General features: G+C 42.9%; 2 protein-coding genes across 2 annotated transcripts in view; one reads left to right on the top strand and one right to left on the bottom strand.

Moving 5' to 3' along the window:
* brpf3b (bromodomain and PHD finger containing, 3b) lies at window positions 1-13,731 on the top strand. The gene is made up of 13 exons (XM_034087198.2): window positions 1-344; window positions 1,401-2,944; window positions 3,120-3,276; window positions 3,476-3,607; window positions 5,384-5,512; window positions 6,216-6,528; window positions 7,151-7,441; window positions 8,144-8,731; window positions 9,260-9,341; window positions 9,428-9,516; window positions 9,670-9,764; window positions 11,393-11,547; window positions 12,374-13,731. Exons 2-13 carry the CDS (start codon window positions 1,425-1,427, stop codon window positions 12,555-12,557), a joined length of 3,735 nt encoding a protein of 1,244 aa, XP_033943089.1. The 5' UTR covers window positions 1-344; window positions 1,401-1,424; the 3' UTR covers window positions 12,558-13,731.
* A 103-nt stretch (window positions 13,732-13,834) lies between these two features.
* The window catches only part of nr1h5 (nuclear receptor subfamily 1, group H, member 5), a 29,632-nt gene continuing 24,977 nt past the window's right edge, over window positions 13,835-18,489 (bottom strand). Inside the window, exon 11 of the mRNA XM_034086146.2 lies at window positions 13,835-16,709. Within this exon, the coding sequence (XP_033942037.1) occupies window positions 16,507-16,709 (203 nt within the window). The 3' untranslated portion in view covers window positions 13,835-16,506. The remainder of the gene's footprint in view (window positions 16,710-18,489) is intronic.

The raw sequence follows: 18,489 nt of genomic DNA, 5'->3' as shown, positions 1-18,489 counted from the left end.
CAGGATCCCAAATAGCTAGCCAGCTAGCCGAAGGGGGCTACAATCTCTCCTTCTCACAAAATTAAGTCGACAAAACGCTGTTATTCATGTTATCAATGCAAATGTGCCGCTCGTGTTCTCAGTAAGCCTTTGGAATTGACTCCCAAACACCGTCTTGTGAAGAAACGGAGGCGGTATAAAATAGCTATATTCACCGGCGCTGCCAGTAAACTGTAGCTGGCTAACGGTAGCTAGTAGCTTCGAGAGTACAGCAAGTAAGGCGGCTGGCTGGTCAACCATTACTGTAGAAGCGGCTTCAGACCGCCGGCTGTCGAGCTACCTGTGTCAGTCAGTTGCCATAATAGGTAAGATGGTTTAAGTTTGCTACGCACTGTTTATTTATTAAAGAGTAGCTTAAAACGGTTAATCCCCTTTTAACCTTGCAACGGTTTAAGTTGTTATGCGCCTTGACTGTCAAAATATAACGAGGCAGATAATTTTAGTTATGCCAATCTTTTAAAGTTAGCAGGTTAGCTAGCTGATATCGTTTACTACTTCTCTCGGCACTTTTTTTTTTTACCAGATTAACGTACGGAAATACTGTCACAATGATGTTCCTTTTTCATCCCGACTTGACAATACAAAGCACTGCATCTGCATTCCAAATATGTAGTTTAAATGAATCTAAAGAAGAGCTTTTTATAGTGTTTTTAAACTGTAAATATGGCTGACATTTTACGCTCGAAATAAGGACACTGATCTGTTGAGACCGCAGTATTCTTAAAGCTGATTGGCTCAGACGAGGATCAGTCAATTCTTCCTCAAAGCTGATTGGATGCGCTTATTGCGTTGTGCCTAGCCCTGATAGTAGTTGCCAACAGTTTATGAGATAAAGTCAAGAATGATCTACATATCATATTTGTGTTTGCCATGTGTTTACTGTCAGTGAAACGTTTGACAGTGTTCAGCTGTCAATGCATCGATCTATTAATGTAGCCACTTGGATTGAGTGAGTAAAGAGTTGTGCGAGTTGAGGTGTGTGAAGGAATGTTTACACCAGCCCTGCCTAATAACACTGTGCAGCAACATTCAAGCTATGACAGGGATGTTTTGAATGACTTAATATGTCAAGAAGGCATGAAAGCTGTTAATATTTCAGTTTCATACCATCGTTGTGGCAATGGCATTAGATATTGCTTATTTCTGTAAATATATTAGGAACACAAGGGGGATTAAAGCTGTTCAATAAGTCTAACTAGATAAGAATACAAGTTTGCTTCACAATTATTATGACATAATAATCTACAATTCATCATGAAATGCTTAATGTTGTTCAGAATATGTTATGTCTATTATTATTATTATTAACAGACTGACAATAATGTTTTCTCATATTATTATTTCTGCTTTTAAACCTACAGGAGGTAAATTGTGATTGGTGGCCTATGAGGAAGCCACGTCGTAAAGGCCAGGTGGCCGCAGGAAGTGGGGCTGATGTCAGGAAGTCCAATGGGACGGTTGGCGGGCGTGGGGGTGCCCGCCAGCGATCTCCATCCCCTTACAGCCTCAAGGCATCTCCGAGCAGAGAAACCCTTTCTTACACCCAGGCCCAAAAGGTAGTAGAGGTGGAACTAGATGGTAGGCTTCACCGCATTTCTATTCTGGAGCCTCTCGAGGTCATTACTGATGATGAGATGATGGCTCAGGACATAAGTGAGTGTAACAGCAACAAGGAGAACAGTGAGCAGTCATCATCTCCCACTAGCAGTGTCCGCAAACCCCCCACACCCCGAGGACGCAGGAAAGACTCCAAATGTCCTGTCAAATCGCCTTCCAAAAACCACTGTACCAATTCTCATCCCCAAACACCGGAAAAGTTAAATGCATCACACCATCAGCACATGACTCTCCCTGAACCTAAGTTTCATGTGCTAGAAACCTTCAAACCGGTCGAGGCTCCTCCTCTACCTGCCGCATATTACCGCTACATTGAGCGCTCAGCTGAAGATCAGGAAGCTGAGGCACAATATGACATGGACGACGAGGACACCGCCTGGCTGGAGATGGTCAATGCCGGCCGGACGTCGGCGGGATACTCAGCTGTCAAACCGGACACTTTTGAGCTGCTTGTTGACCGACTAGAGGAGGAGGCGTACCGGGAAGCCCGCAGCCGGGCGCCCTCCCAGAGTGCTATTGACGACGATGCCTTCTGCTGCGTGTGCCTGGATGATGAGTGCCTCAACAGCAATGTTATCCTTTTCTGTGACTCCTGCAACCTGGCTGTGCACCAGGAGTGTTACGGTGTTCCCTACATCCCTGAGGGCCAGTGGCTCTGCCGCTGCTGCCTCCAGTCCCCTCAGAAACCTGTTGACTGTGTTCTATGCCCGAACCGTGGTGGTGCATTCAAGCAAACAAGTGACGGACGCTGGGCTCATGTGGTCTGTGCCATCTGGATCCCTGAAGTGTGCTTTGCCAACACCGTTTTTCTAGAACCAATAGAAGGGGTTAGTAACATCCCCCCGGCACGCTGGAAACTGACATGCTACCTGTGCAAACAGAAGGGCCGCGGTGCATCCATTCAGTGCCACAAGGCCAACTGTTACACTGCGTTTCACGTCACATGTGCTCAGCGCGCTGGCCTGTTTATGAAGATCGATCCTGTGCGAGAGACAAACGTTCACGGGACAACGTTTTCTGTTAAGAAGACTGCGTTCTGTGTGGCCCATTCACCTCCTGGACAAGAGGCCGTCTCAGATGAGGAGAGTGAAGGAAGAGTGGTGGGCAGCAGGGGGAGGGCCAGTAGAGGACGGAGTGCCTACACAGATGGCCCTGTTACACCGAAAAAAGGCAGGAAGTCGGAAGATGGTGCCAAGAATGACAAAAAGAAAGGGAAGAAGGGCGCAGAGGCAGTAGCGCAACAAAGTTCATCACCACAAGCCACAGTGCCTCAGATACCCACAAGCAGGTTGGATTTCTTTTTTAATACAACAACATGTTGTCTGTTGGTCAACTAAAATGAAATGTTTTTTTGTTCTGCTTGCTAATTTAAATACACAAATACAAATGTTTCTTTGGAGATGCATAATCTGTTGTCTGTCTTGTTGAAAGTAAGACCCCTTGCATCCATCTCTTTTGTACAGGCTGAATATCATCTGTAAAGGAATTCTCTTTCAAAGGAAAAACCAGTTCACCCATAGGCTGCATAACTACTGGCTGCTGAAACGTCAGTCCAGGAACGGTGTGCCGCTGATTCGGTGTATGCACTCTAATGTCCAATCCCAAAGGATTACTGAACAGGTCAGGGTCGCACACTGTTCTACACTCTGTGACATTTTCTGTACTTTACTGATAACAACCATAATTGGTGATTTGTGTTGCTTCACATTTTTATAACCCAACTATTTCCAAAATGCATTGAATGCTCTTAGTTACATCGCTGATACAGTCACTATACAACAGAGCTGAAAATAATAAATGTTATTTGTGTACTTGGTAGCCCGAGGTGGATGAGAAGGTTTCTGCTGCCAGAGAAGCACTGAGGTACTGGCAGAAGCTGCGGCATGATCTTGAAAAAGCCAGGCTGTTGGTGGAGCTCATCCGAAAGAGGGAGAAACTCAAACGGGAACAGGTGACATATGAATATCAAACACTCACAGGCACCTAATGGCGTGTTTCCACTGCAGGCCTCGCTCGGCCTCACTCGGTTTGGTTAGGCCTTATTAGGCCCGGCTCACTTTAATGCTGCGCTTCCATTACAGTTTAGGAACTGGGGTAGTTACTATAGTAACGCAGTGTAGGCGGAGCCGTGACGTCATCTTCAATGAGAGCCCCAGAAAAACAACACAGCCGTTAGCTCTTAGCACTCAGAGCTCACAGCTCTTCATATCTGTTCAGAAACTAGACACAAGTTAAACAAGTACAAACCACAGACTGCCTGTGTCATGGCGAATACAGTCACTGGTTTATTTATGTCTGTATAGGCCGTTGTTGTGAGTGTGGAGTCTGTCACTACCCGATCCGTCCCCCTGCCCGATCGGTACTGCGCATGTGCGAGATGGTCCGGAAGTCCGGACGGCAACCCAAGATGGACACTTGACACAGTGGCTTTTAGCAAAGCTCAAAAAGAAAAACCGAGTGAGATGAGTTATTGTTATTACAACGTGACTTCACTATTATTTAACAACTCTTTTTATTGGGTTCTTTTATTTGGGGTTAAGTACATTGTCAGAATAAGTGAGAAATGGATTTAACTTCTGTTAGACAGCTATCATACTGAATATTTATTTATTATTTACTGTGAATGTGTGCAAACATGTATGGCATATGGCTGTCTAACAGAAGTTAAATTCATTCCTCACTTATTCTGACAATGTACTTAACCCCAAATAAAAGAACCCAATAAAAAGAGTTGTTTAATAATAGTGAAGTCACGTTGTATTAACAATAACTCATCTCTCTCGGTTTTTCTTTTTGAGCTTTGCTAAAAGCCACTGTGTCAAGTGTCCATCTTGGGTTGCCGTCCGGAGTTGTCCAATATGGCGGACCATCTCGCACATGCGCAGTACCGATCGGGCAGCGGGACGGATCGGGTAGTGACAGAGTCTGTGGACGGTCGGAGCATATATAACGTTAGCTTATCCAAGCTCCATTTAGAAAACACGCATTTTAAAAGGGTTCTTCGCCTGCCGTCTGTCTGCAGACTTGTCAAAGCATTAATTCATGGTTTTTACTAACCGGTATCAGTATGTTGTTACTTCGGCATCATTTTGAAACGTGTATTACAATTAAATCACGGTCAAATATGTTCATCTTGTTGTAGTTGTAGCCCCCTTGCCAGCGATTCTCTCTCTAGTTTAGCATACTCAGCCCGACTCAGCCTGGTTGTTCCTGGCCCTAGAACCACGATTTTATGGGGCCAGAAAAACTGTGAATTAGGACCCGCTAGCCGGTACTAGTCTAGGCCAAGTGGAAACGCAACCAAAAACGGGCCCCGCACGGCTTGGCACGCTGAAAGCGAGCTACCCGCTGCAGTGGAAATGCGCCATAACTGTATTTCATTGTTATGTTTGTTAATGTATCTGTTACCTATTTACAAGCATCAGGAAACAAATATATTTTTTATTTTATAAGCAGTCAATTATACAGATGATGTACTGGACCTCCAGTGGTCTTTGGATGTTGAAATGTTACCAGATGTAAACACAACTTGATATTCTGGTCTGCTTTGGACATCTTTGTAGAAATAGATAATGTACTGTCTCTTACAAAAAACAATTAGCTAGTTTCCTTCACAAGTATCGCCCCACACTGCATCCCTTCCCTTTAGCATTTAGGCAGTCTATATAAAACTTGTTTCAACTTTCACATATGGTGACGTCGAATGCTTATCCCCTCGCAACTGCAGGTCAAAGTTCACCAAGAAGCTCTTCAGATGCAGTTGACCCCAATGTTGATGCTGCTCCGCTCCACTCTGGACCAACTACAGGAGAAGGACACAGCCGAGATCTTTGCAGAGCCAGTGAACATCAAAGAGGTCAGACATTACACGGCTTCAACACCAATTGCCAATGTACAGATGTATGCAAACGGGATGTATAGAGTTGTGACATGGAATGACATTTTTCATTTAATTTACATGCTCCGTCTTACTTATCAGAGAAACCTTTCAATATCGTAGATAATGTTAAGACCCTATAGGTGTATGTTCTTTCCCCTCTGTAAATCTTACCTTCATTCAGGCAAATTAGAAAGAAACGCGTCGTCATAGTTGCCGTATTCACCCAGATTTAACCCAGATATTTAAAGTGAACAGATTTAAGCCACACATTGTAAATCAGTTATCTCAACGGCATACTCTTTAGTTCCATTCGAGGTGCACATGAATCATTTAATTCATGGTTATGAAATGATACCTTGTAGAAAGCCATTTACCTTTTTCCACTTTTAGGCAAAGTATAGTCAATCTTCTTAGCCAGAACCAGATATTTTATAATATAGTTCTTTATCTTTTATATTGACAATTTTACTGGGTGAGTTTCTTGCCCATCAAAGCTGCCAAAGCACTGCACCTGTAAGTTATGTGACATTTGTAGGGGTGGGGGTGAATGGGACTTTCACTTCCTGGATCAAGGATGCCTTTTCCACCTGTCCTATTATTTACACTTGAACTCATTTGTATTTGTTCCTACCAATACGTGTCCATTCCTCTCAGTAACTGGAGTTATGTCTCCCCTCAGGTCCCAGACTACCCGGAGTTCATCAGCCAGCCCATGGACTTTTCCACCATGCGCTCTAAGCTTGAGAGTCACGCCTACCGCTCAGTGTCTGACCTGGAGACCGACTTCAACTTGATGGTGTCCAACTGCCTCCTCTACAACGGGAAGGACACCGTTTTCCATCGGGTTGGGCTACGTCTCAGAGACTTAGGGGGAGCCGTACTGCGCCACGCCCAGCGCCAAGCCACCAACACCGGCCTGGACCTGAACACCGGCATGCACCTCCTAGAGTTGCCGCAGAAACGAGACTTTTACAGCTGCACCTGGGAGGATGGTGAGTCACAGTGCTGGAAATACACATGAGATGTGAACACCATTTGTTCTTTTGATAGGGGTCTGTATATACTGTATTCCTCTCACATGATATGATACATACATGGATGTAAGGTCTAGTCCAGTGCATTTAAGACAAATATTTATTTTCAACAATAATGCAACAAAACACAAAGTTGATTTAATGGGATCAGAATTCAATTCAGCTTGGATTCAGTTTCAGATATGGTATACAATTTAAACTTTTTTTTTGACAAGATTGCAGGAGGTTGTATATTTAACTGGGTCTTCTTTTTCTAAAAACTGTTTCCACATAGAATATGTTTGGGATCTGTGGTCTTGTATCAATCTTCTTCAATTTACTGATATGTAATTATTTAAACATGTATAATCATAATATACATTTTGTACTGGCAGGTTTAAATGTGCCAATGAAGAATTCACAATATACTGTGTCTTTAGACAGTTTACCTAGCTTTGACAAACTGAAAAGTGATGTAGAAGTACCTTTTATTGCAGTAGTGAGTTGGTTCATCAGAGATAATAGATTTCTTGTTTTCAAATGATTTGCTCTTTAGCACACTACCAGTGTTAAACTCATGTTTGTGTCCTGTTGTGTGCAGTTGACAGTGTGTTGGACCCAGACAACCGGCTTCACATGACCGTGGAGGAGCAGCTGAAGGAGCTGCTAGAAAAGATGGACTTTGTCTCCTCCATGCGATGCAGCGGTGCCCGAACCCGACGCATCCGCCTGCTCCGTCGGGAGATCAACAACATCCGCCACAGGCAGGGCCAACCCTCCCGCCACAGCCTCCTCAACGGTCATCTGAAGGAAGACGATGAGGACGAGGATGAGGAGGAAGATGACGACAAAGATGCCAAGGCAGACAACAGCCTTTCGTCTTCGGACAAAGGTGGGTGATGAAAAGCACATCAACAGTATGAACATTGCCAATGCATGAACATTTTTAAAGCCTCTTTTTTTTCTTTTTCTTTTTCTCTTTTTTTTTTATGAGACCAGTTGTAAACATGAGCTAACAGAACATTGTCCTCAGGTAATTGAGCCAGGGTCCCCCCCACGCACCAACCCCAACCACCCCACTGTCTCCAGTCTAGTAAGTAGGGGCCCACAGAGTCTCGTTAGCCATGGCTGCCTCACAACTCCTCTCTCCCAGTGCACTCTATGTCTGCACCTTCTATACTTCACTCTCATGGACTCACCACTCTCCATTGGCCACGTACAGTCATGCCATGTCATCCCACTTCTGACTCCAGACTGCTCCAGTCAAACAGTCTCTTGCTGCCGTAGAGGAGGTGGGCAGAACACCTGTGATTTGTGTCAGTCATTAAATACTGCCATGTTACCATGTTGCTGGTGTTCAGTTGTGAGAGCAAAGTTAATATTCACTCGTCTTGATAAGCTCGTCCATATCTACAGAAAGCCCCAACTCCCTTTGGGCTCTGGTTAGACTGTTAGAATGAAAGTGTAACCCATTATGAAGTGACACCATGTGCAAACTACACCACCACATCACACTACATACTAAATGGACATTCATTTGAAATGAACGCTGAGTGAAATTTGAGTTGATTTTTCTTTCTTCCTTATCTTCTAGAAGACGTCAAATCCACTTCTCCCCCAAAACTGGAGCCAACGGGGCCGGCTCCGCCTCCACGCTGCGGAGACGCACATCTGGGGCCTCCCACCCTGCGGCCAATCACAGGGGAGCACCAGCCCTCCAACTGGGCCTGCAAACGCCTCAAGATGGAATGTGAGCCCTCAGGCGGCACCACAGAGAACTTGAATTGCACGAAAGCACAGGAGCGGCCGGCGTCGCCCCCACCCATTTTGCACAGCGAAGGACAGGCGGTGGTCAATGGCCTGCCTGAGCTCAGCTCCCCCCCGCGGCCCACCACTGGGGGGGTCGGCCGACGAACCTCTGTATTGTTCAAGAAGGCAAAAAATGGAGCGAAGCTGTTCAGAGAGAGAGACAATCCTCTGCTGAACGGGAAGGGGCCGCAGGACGCCCCTACAGCCCCCAACTCCACAGCCAGTACCCCAGCCTCCACACCTTTGTCCACTCCATCCAAGACCCCACAGAAAAGCCCCGGACCCCCCACCCTCAATGAACAACGGACCCCCAGTCGAAACATGGGCTCAGATAGTGAGCTAGAGAAGACGCCAAACCATACACTGGAACGGGGTGAGAGGCTTTACTTTGTTACATTGGTAACACATCGCTGTGTTAGAAACTCTTGTATGTATTGTTTGCTACCAGTGATGTCCTATAATATCTGAGGGTGAAGTAATGAATGAAATGTACGTTGCAGATGCTACAGTTTCCCTTCTAAGTAAAGCTAAATGTAGCTACATGTTTGCTTTAAAAACAGGCCTGTCGTCACTCGTTAAAAAGATAAAGAAGCAGTCTGTAACTTGTATTTTAGCCATTTAAATGTTTTGTTCATCACATCAGGTTTGCATCCTCTTGTTACCTAATCACAGAACAGGAACTCGTTTCTGTTCATTTAAGTTTACCAAATCATCAAAACAAAAGTTCCCTCTACCCTTACACTTATCTGTGTTTATAGTGTGCTGTATTCTTCTTGTATATGACGGTAATGCTGTGTTGTTTTCCTTGCTACTGATATGAGATTCAAGATTGCTGCGCTTGGATGTGCCCGTAACTGTTTTTACCTCCTGGTTTTCTGAGATTTTTCTCATTTGCTTTCAGGACTAACAAACGGCTTCAACAAGCACAAAGACGGCGGGTCCGACTCTGAGTACAGCCCTTGTCCAGTCCTGCTCAAAGAAATGTAAGACGTGACATATCTGCTGTCAGTGGCTGTGTGGTGATGGTAATGATTAAAATACAATAACAGTACGATGTGCCATGTTACAGCTGCTCTCCACCCAAACGGAGCCTCGGGAAACCAGCTCTTTCCAAAGTTCCCTTTCTGGATATAGTCAATGGAGACACAGACTACACTGGTATGTTTTTCCCTGGTGTATAAGATTGTATGTCACCCTTTTGTCCCTCCATTTTGCTAACAAAACATCAAAACCAAACACTTTGGCCTCAAAAGAAATGACATGTGTCCCGTAAATGTTCTTCTTTTTAATAAATATATGTTGCTGCTGCAGGGAACAGCAGCCAGGTGTCCGATGATGGGACGGAGCTGGAGCCTCTGGATCTGGTGTGGGCCAAGTGTCGGGGGTACCCCTCCTACCCTGCTCTGGTAAATCCTTATACTACTATGACTGTTTATGACATAAGACTAGGGGTGTAACGGTATCCGTATTCGTCACGGTTCGGCACATGCAGTCACACGGCGAATACGCCTTTTTTTTTACGAGTGGGAAAAAAGTAATTCAGGGCAGTATCCACTACACTATATATAATCCAGGGGGCGGTATTGCGCCTAAAAGCTGTTTGCCAGCCGCCCTGAAACAACAAATGAAGAACAAGAAGAAACGCAACAAAACGAACTAAATACAAGAAGAAGAAAAGTTAGTATGGTGAGTTCAGATAACACACAGGAGCTAGAACCCACCTGCTTCTTCAGCTGTGTGGGAACATTTCGGGTTCCCTGTGGACTACAATAACGATGAGGTGTGCGAGTGGTGGATCGGACGAGGACGGTGTGTCGGCGTTGTTCTACAGCGGTGCGGTATGCTAATGGGAACACACCAAACATGCTAAATCATATCAGAAGGCATCACCCAGATTTGCCAATCACCGGAGCCACAGCAGTTCAACAGCTGATCCCCGCTGTTTTTAAGAAGCCAATAGATATGAGAGCAGAGAGACCAAAAATAAATAACGGAAGCTTTTGGCATATGTTTTTAAACGACTTTGCGCTCTTGAAACACTTTCTTATTATTTATGATGTAATATTTTCAAGACATCCTTTTTAGTTTTACAGCTTGATGAAACCTTTTTGTTTGACATCAGCCATTATAGATAATATGGCCATCTGAGTGTACTGTGTATAGTTTGTTTTTAACTGTTTAATACAGTTAATTATTCAAAATGTCAGAGTTCTTTATTTTGAAACTGAAACTTGCACTACTGTTCAAACATAAATAACAACAAACCTGGAATTATGCATTTGGGACTTTTTTTTGCTTTTTTGTTGTTGTACCGAACCGTGACCTCCAAACCGAGGTACGAACCGAACCGTGACTTCTGTGAACCGTTACACCCCTACATAAGACTATCACTTGTTTAGATTGTTTGCCTTTATTGTAGAGACAGAATGGAAACAGAGTTATAGAGGGGATGACAGGCAGGAAAAAAGGCCGCCAGCTCTACCAATACCAGGCGGCCCGCAACTATTACTTTTTTAATAACTTTTTTCATACATTAATATGACTTTTTAGGATATATTACGCATTTTTATTTACTATAGTATGACCTTCTTGTCACAAATGTTTCCTTATGGATGTCCAGTGGTCTCCAGTCAGTGCACAAAGACTGAACCAGTTCCTTTGCTTTCTTTGCCTTTTCACTTCCATGCAATTTATGGTAAATCCAAAATTGGTATTGTGATTGATTTGCATTAATAAAAAAAAATACCGCGTTGAGATTCAGGATTTAATGCAAGCATTAACGTTGTTTTTTTCTATCACATATAATAATTTGACTTATTTTATGGCATGCTACTTTTTTGACATACTGCTCTCCTTAATATCACTATTAAGTCTAGCTCTTAAATACTGTATGCCCCTTTTGCAACATTTATATAAGTGAGCTTGATGGTGATTTAAACCGATGTAGAAACTGAAATAGGAAGAGAATGGCTGTGTGAGTGCAGTGCTAAACAGACTTACATTTCTTGTGAGACTGACTATGTGTCGGTTCCAGATCATCGACCCAGAGATGCCCGAGGAGGGCATGCTGCACAACGGGGTGCCCATCCCTGTCCCCCCCAAAGAAGTCCTCTGTCTGGGAGAGCAGAGGCAGGAGGAAGCCAACGAGAGGCTGTACCTGGTGCTGTTCTTTGACAACAAGCGGACATGGTGAGGGTCGAACGGACACGTTTACTGCAGAGCTCCTCCTGACACACTGACGGCTAGCCAGGCTGCTGCTGCTCTTAAAAAGAATACTAGATTTGTATTAATTGTATTTACATGTTTTATTGGATATTGGCAGGTCAATGTCATTAACCATCATGTGAAGTAATGAAAAAGGTGGTTCTAAACCTTGGGTGTTATGAAATTAGAATTCAAATTGTTACAGTTAAATACCCAGCAAATTATCAAACCTCATAATGCCTAAGTTGCATCCTATACCCTCTACATCAGAAAAAAAACTACACTATGTGCTTTTCCATATCATTTCAACAATAATGTACACGTTTAACTTGCATGGCACTTGTTTTGAAAACCCATAGCGTAACGATTAATAAAAGTAGGTCTTTAGAATCGAAACAAGACTCTTCTGAGTAAAATTAATACAAATTGACTGAAGTTTCAACAGACCCAAACGTTATATATAATATCTCATTTACAAATATATATATATCCCTACATAATAAGTTTTTGTAGGAAAATAAAATCCTTGGTTTTGTTTTTTTTAACAAAGACCAATCTGTTTCTTAGATCTAATTTAATTTGTTATCACATTATAAGCCTATACAGTTTAATAAGAAAAATACATTTATTATTATTCAATAATTGTTTCATCATTTTATTCCATTTGCTTTTTTGTGGCCTGAATTTTATCTTATTTAAAAATAATGAATATCTGTATAGTTTTTCTGTACATCTTTATATTAAACACAAGGATCAGCATGCAATGGGTCCAAAGCAGTGACATCATCAACCTGTGTCTCTGGTCCTATAGGCAGTGGCTGCAACGTGACAAAGTGACACCCCTGGGTGTGGACGACACAGCGGACAAGCTGCGGATAATGGAGGGCCGCAAAACCAGCATCCGCAAGTCTGTCCAGGTGGCGTACGACCGCGCCATGATCCACCAGAGCCGGGTCAGCCACAGCCACGGCTTCGTGGCCTCCAACTACCTGTAGGGGGCGCGCTGAGCCCTGAGAGCCCAGTCAGACACTATGCATCTCCCCTTGGTCTTAAAGCAGCAGGTGGGCCTACTCGAGTGGAATCTGTATTCACACTGCGATCTGAAGAGGTCGCCACAGCACAGAGTCCTGGACTGTCGTACCAAACCACTAGTGTGTGACACACACACACACACACACACACACACACACACACACACACACACACACACACACACACACACACACACACACACACACAGCGGTGGTGTTTGCCTTCCTGTTGGGGGGGATGAAGTTCCCTTTAGGTCCTGCGTTGCTGCGTCAGTAAGCATTAAACCCTGTTCAGGGACGTATCGAGGTATCTGCTTACTCCACCTAGATGTATTGTGGATCAAATGTAAAATAATTCCCCTCTATTTTATATGATGCTACTGCCAAGGAATCAAATTGTCAGGAAAAGAGATTTGACATATTTATAGAAGACGTATGAATGGATCACTGCCATCTTTTATACAATAGCTTTTTACATTTTAATCTTTTACAAAGACACTTGTATATTATTAAGGCACACGTCGTGTACATATGTATGTGTTTTATCAGGCCCGATTTAATTTAATGTTGCTGTTTTTAAAATGCGTATTTCAATCAAGCCACAGGGGCAAAGCGAGGCTGCGTATATTTTCGGAGATGAATAATTCCTGACGTGCTGCAGTGTGCTTCGCTCGTCTTTACGTCATTTCATTGTGCTGTGTTTGTGTGTACATTGAGAGCATACAACACAATGAGCCATTGTTCTTTATATCTGAATTCTCTTTTTTGATACAGAGAAATTATTTATTTATGGATGACAGAATTATAGAAATAAAGATATATTGGTGAACTTTGAGAATTAAATCTTATTTAAAGTGAGTGAGGTTTTTAAAGAAATGCAGTCAACATTTTAACAGATTAAATCATGTTTGGTTTGATGTTAACGGTGATTTTACTCAACACCCCCGTCATCATTCACCACTGACCCCCAGAAGATTATATTTATTGTCCAGAGTCCCATTTGATCAAATGGAAAGATACACCTTATAAGCTTGTAGTACTACCTGCGTATTTTACCTGCTCACCAAATATGTTGTCTAAAACAGTATTTCCATATTTGGGAAATAAATGCTCTATTAAAACCTTTTGGGATACTTAACTGCAGTCTTTTTATTATTTAAAAACAAAAACAAATGCGGGATCAGTTCACACTCTTTCATTATTCAATTATAATCACTTGTTAGATATTTAAATACTTTACAAACAATGATTCACACAGAAACCTCAAACAGTACTGTAACTGCAAGTTAGCTCAGTTATAAAAATACCTATACATTTAATTGTTTTGAAAGAAAGACATGTCTAGACAAAAGCTATTATATAATTATTATACGTAGCCTACTATCCCATGACTTATTTATTACATTTTTTTAAATGACTGATATTTTTGCCATTCTATACGATTTAGTTTTTGAAATGTTTTCACAAACTACACAATAGCCGCATTCACACCGGAGTACTTTCACCCGTACTTTCCCCTTTAGTTCCGTTAGTGCCAGTGCCTGTTGCGTTCACAACAAAAAGTTCACTTGGTTCAGGGCAGTTTTTTTTTTTTCAGGGTGGTACTCTCCTGGGGGAAAAAAGTGCCCCAGTTCTGATTGGCTGGGCGAATTGCAAACCACACCCCGTAAAACTCTGAAATGTTTTTTGAAGCCGCCATTGTATTTGCTGGCATTAGCATTATTAGCATTAGCCCCGCGCACCAACGGAGAGAGAATAACTTATGGCAACACAAAAAAAAACATGGGAGCGGTGGAGTGATGAGGAGGTGTCGGCGTTCTGGCGATTTACTCGGGGCAACTCCGGGGCACTAAGTACCCCAGGGCAAACAACTTCACGGCGTACTACTGCCACCCGAAGTCCCCGGCCGTAACGGAGCGTCCACACTACAGCTTCAAAAAAAGCTTGGAGCTGGGCGTGTCTGTAGCTTGGGGATTTTATTCAAGCAACACGACCAACAACCAATCACATGAATCTCCCGCCCCCGACATACAAAGCAAAAAACCCCGGGGATTTTATGGGAGCAATATATATATATAAACTCCCCAAACAGGCGAAAACCTACCAGTTTCACCCACTGTCTCTGCCACCTCCCTCCATGCCTGGTTCCTCCGGTTTGTATCCCGGTAGGTGAAGAGGGTCTGGTCATACAAAACCGGGTGATTTGCTACAGCGATAATTAGTTTCTCCTCCAACTTTTTTTTAAATATAGAAATGAACGGCGGGATATCTCTCCCAGCTTAGACGCGGTTTGATTGGCTAGGCTTGAACTGTCAGATTTTCAGAAACGGGATTTGATTGGCTGGCGCTGGCTGACGGACCGCTATGCTACCCACAATCCAGTTCGGCGAAAAAGCGAGGCAACGTGACGTCACCCCATTCAAAGTGAATGGGCAGATTGGAGTTGTCGACGCTGTAGTGTGGACGGGCCGTAAATCGCCAGAACGCCGACACTTCCTCACCACTCCACCGCTCCCATGTTTTTGTTGTGTTGCCTTAAGTTATTCTCTATCCGTTAGTGCACTTTGCTAATGCTAATAATGCTAATGCCAGCAAATACAATGCGGGTTCAAAACACTTTTCAGAGTTTTACAGGGTGTGGTTTGCAATCCGCCCAGCCCATTCTTTCACACACACATACGGGTATTGGGCCGAGTGCGACACCGTACTTCCGGTATCCGCCATTTCACGCGAGGTGCAAGCAGAATATCATAGTCTATTGCCTTAATCAATATCTAGTCAACTCTAAAATACCACATATATGCAATAGCATGATAATATTATTGTGACAAGTGGGGTATTCACCTGGTGTTTCCAGAAATTAGACGTAGATGCAGCCAAAATCGACGAAGACCACTTTCAAGGTTCGTTTTTCCATACATCTGCAGGCAGTCTTGTAAGGGCAATCCGACAACCCACACAGCTCTAGTTTACGCTGGTAACGACCTAGAGCACACCCCTCAAGTCCAGAGATGTAATCCGAAGACATGCAGCGATTTCTTCGGTAGTTCATTCAGAAAAAAAAACCTTGTGCGCTCTGCCTGGCTACTTTAGCTAGCTGTTTATATTAGCACCTCCAGGATATTAGCACCTCCAAGAAAATGGCGTATTTATATATATATATATATATATGGCGCGCGTTGCATTGTGGGTAGCTCGTGACGTCACTGTGTGTGAAAGAATAGAAATGGGTACTTTTTTGGTACCACCTCTCAAGCAGGCACTAAACATGGGGGTAAAAGTTCCCGGCACTAAGTACTCTTTTTGGTGTGAACGCGACACAAGGGTAACGGAACTAAACGGGAAAAGTACTCCGGTGTGAATGCGCCTTTTGACATGTTTTTTGAAAAACTATGCTATTACGTTTTTGCATATTTATTAACATAATACACAATGACTTCATTTATTTTTCCCGACAGCAATTCAATTTTCTGACATACTTCAGTATACATTTTTTTGTCTTACCTTTTGATTATAATGTTTGAAAGAGCCAACAGGTCTGGAGAAAGTATTGTCCATTTAGTCCCGGGTTTCACTCAAACTTTTGGTTTTATTTTACAACAGCATAGTGAATAACAATTACATGTAAGCTGCATACACCAGTTATAAAAGTACCTATAAAATATATTTGTCCAAACAAATTAGCAGTCTGCAAACATCTCAGTCCCATCAAAAGCTTTCTTCTATTCAATGAAAGCTGGACTATTGTCCACTGAGAAAATGGTCAAAGATTTGTTGTTGAGGCCATATAATCCAATACAGGCTTATCAATATCAGATAAAACCTTGGAATTTCGCAAATGTTTTTGTAAAATTGCCCAGCTCTTACAGCAATTGTGTTGCTGTTTTTCACTATTTCCACCATGTCCTCCCAGTCATTGTCTGAGCTGCTGTCTCGTCAGGAGGAGGTAGTTGTGACGGAGGGTCCGTAGCTCCGTCAGTCTGCCCAGCAGGCGGCCAAACCGCTGTGGTCCCCCTCGCGCAGCTCCAGCCTGGGCCCCACACACTCTGGATAGCAGGTCCAGGATCATTTCCTGCATTTTCTCAACACAGCTGGCAGCCTGCAGGGAAGCTCGGTCTGCAGGACAGAGAGGTGCCAGTTAATAAGACCTAAACATAAATCTGTCTGATTCATTCAAGATGCCATACAGCTGGGTCATTCTACAGAAAAGGTGGAAGTACTGTCACTTACTTTTGCAGACACCAAAATACATGACGTTGACCTAATACTCACATTTATTATATGTTGAATAAATAGAGATTGTCTTTGCAATGGTACTAAATAAACATGTTTTAAAAATGGTTTTATACATAAATTGCAATTTATTTAAAATGCCAAGTTCAAGGGCCTTGTCACTTTGATCATACATGGAAATGGAGCCTGTAGTTTTCATTTAAAATGTTTTTTTTTCAATAAATAAATCTCATTATTTACATAACATTACATACATTAAATACAACACTGAAATGGTAAAAAAACGCTTATTATTAATAATATCCAATAAATGTCAGTCACCCAAAATTACGTCATTGGTGTTACTGCTACACAAAACGCTTTTATTTTTGAAGTAATGTAGGCTACTGTGTCTGAAGTGCCTCCTGTAACAAGAGATCATTTGAGGCAGTGCAGTGGACAAAGACATAAGGAAAGTCAGATACTTCTTACTTTGTTTGTTAAAAGGTGTCATTTTATCTTCACATTTTACTTTCAAGTCTGTCATTAGTGTTACTCATGTCATAGCCCTAGGGGTGAATATTTGAATGGGAAAATGTATTGTATTGAAGAGTTAAACGATTTTGATATTGACTGAAGCCATATTTGGTCTGACACATGGCAGCCATTTTGTTAAAATTGTAGTGTTTTCTATTGTTACCGTCACTGGTGTTACTCTTCTTCCTGGTAACACGTAACCCCAGTGTCGTTCCTATATAAATAAGCTTTGTATAATGTGTACAAATAATAAAAAATACTTTAAGCTCTAATTGTTGTGGATTCATCAAGTTAAGAGTTAGTTATTGCTATTTAACAGGTTTTAGATATGTTTAGAAGGAATATATTTCAGCAGATTTGTATCACCCAGATTCCACCTTTTCTGTAGAATGACTCAGCTACTGAATGGGGAAAATACAAAATTTGTACCACAGCTTGGGTAGGTAATTTTGGAGAAACCAGCTCGAGTGCACTAGAATTTGAAAATACACAGCCGGAAAAAATCGAGAGGGGTCTGCCTGCAGACCTCCACTCTCAGGACAGTTCCGGTGCAGACCTCCACTCACAGGACACCTCCACTCTCAGGACAGGAAGTGCACGCTAAGAATTCCAAAATAAAATCACCATCAGTACAGTGCCACTTTCCAAACAGGAAATGCACGCAAATACAAAATAAAATCGTACTGACACTTATTATCTATATCATAGATATATTTTTTCTATAGCATAGATATATATTTATTTATATATATAAATACGACATCTTGTATTTTAGTTACACCCACTAGACAACAGTGGAAGGTTCGAGAAACAACCGTGTTTGCCGGGTGCACCGCGGCGGAGATGGGGAGGTTCCAGCTGGGAACCTCCACCCTGCTGCGGGACCCGTGGGACCCCTGGACGGTGCGTCTTGGTCACGCTTCATATCGGCCGGGTCGGGAAGGAAGAGACACGCAGAGTGGGGGAAGTCCGTGGGGGCACACCCGAGACCGGGCAATGTCCCCGGTAGAAACCGGGTGAAATAGCCAAAAAAATAATAAAACCGGGGAAAAGTGAAAAAAAGTGTCCGAAAATAGGCACTCGTGAGGCGGGCAGAGTCCCCTGTCAACTCCCGTTACATTCCTCCATGGTGTCATTTGAGCGAAAC

Source organism: Pseudochaenichthys georgianus, chromosome 7 (assembly GCF_902827115.2).
Source record: "Pseudochaenichthys georgianus chromosome 7, fPseGeo1.2, whole genome shotgun sequence".
NCBI lineage: Eukaryota > Metazoa > Chordata > Actinopteri > Perciformes > Channichthyidae > Pseudochaenichthys > Pseudochaenichthys georgianus.
The sequence above is the reverse complement of the archived record's forward strand: the minus strand, read 5'-3'. Positions and strand labels throughout refer to the sequence as shown.

What these genes read in the sequence shown, in the direction of transcription:
- brpf3b (XM_034087198.2), top strand. Translation starts at nt 1,425, where the DNA reads ATGAGGAAGCCACGTCGTAAAGGCCAGGTGGCCGCAGGAAGTGGGGCT. An exon ending in AGAAACTCAAACGGGAACAG is followed by an intron (nt 3,608 to 5,383) that starts GTGACATATGAA and finishes TCGCAACTGCAG; the next exon opens with GTCAAAGTTCACCAAGAAGC. An exon ending in CCTTTCGTCTTCGGACAAAG is followed by an intron (nt 7,442 to 8,143) that starts GTGGGTGATGAA and finishes CTTATCTTCTAG; the next exon opens with AAGACGTCAAATCCACTTCT.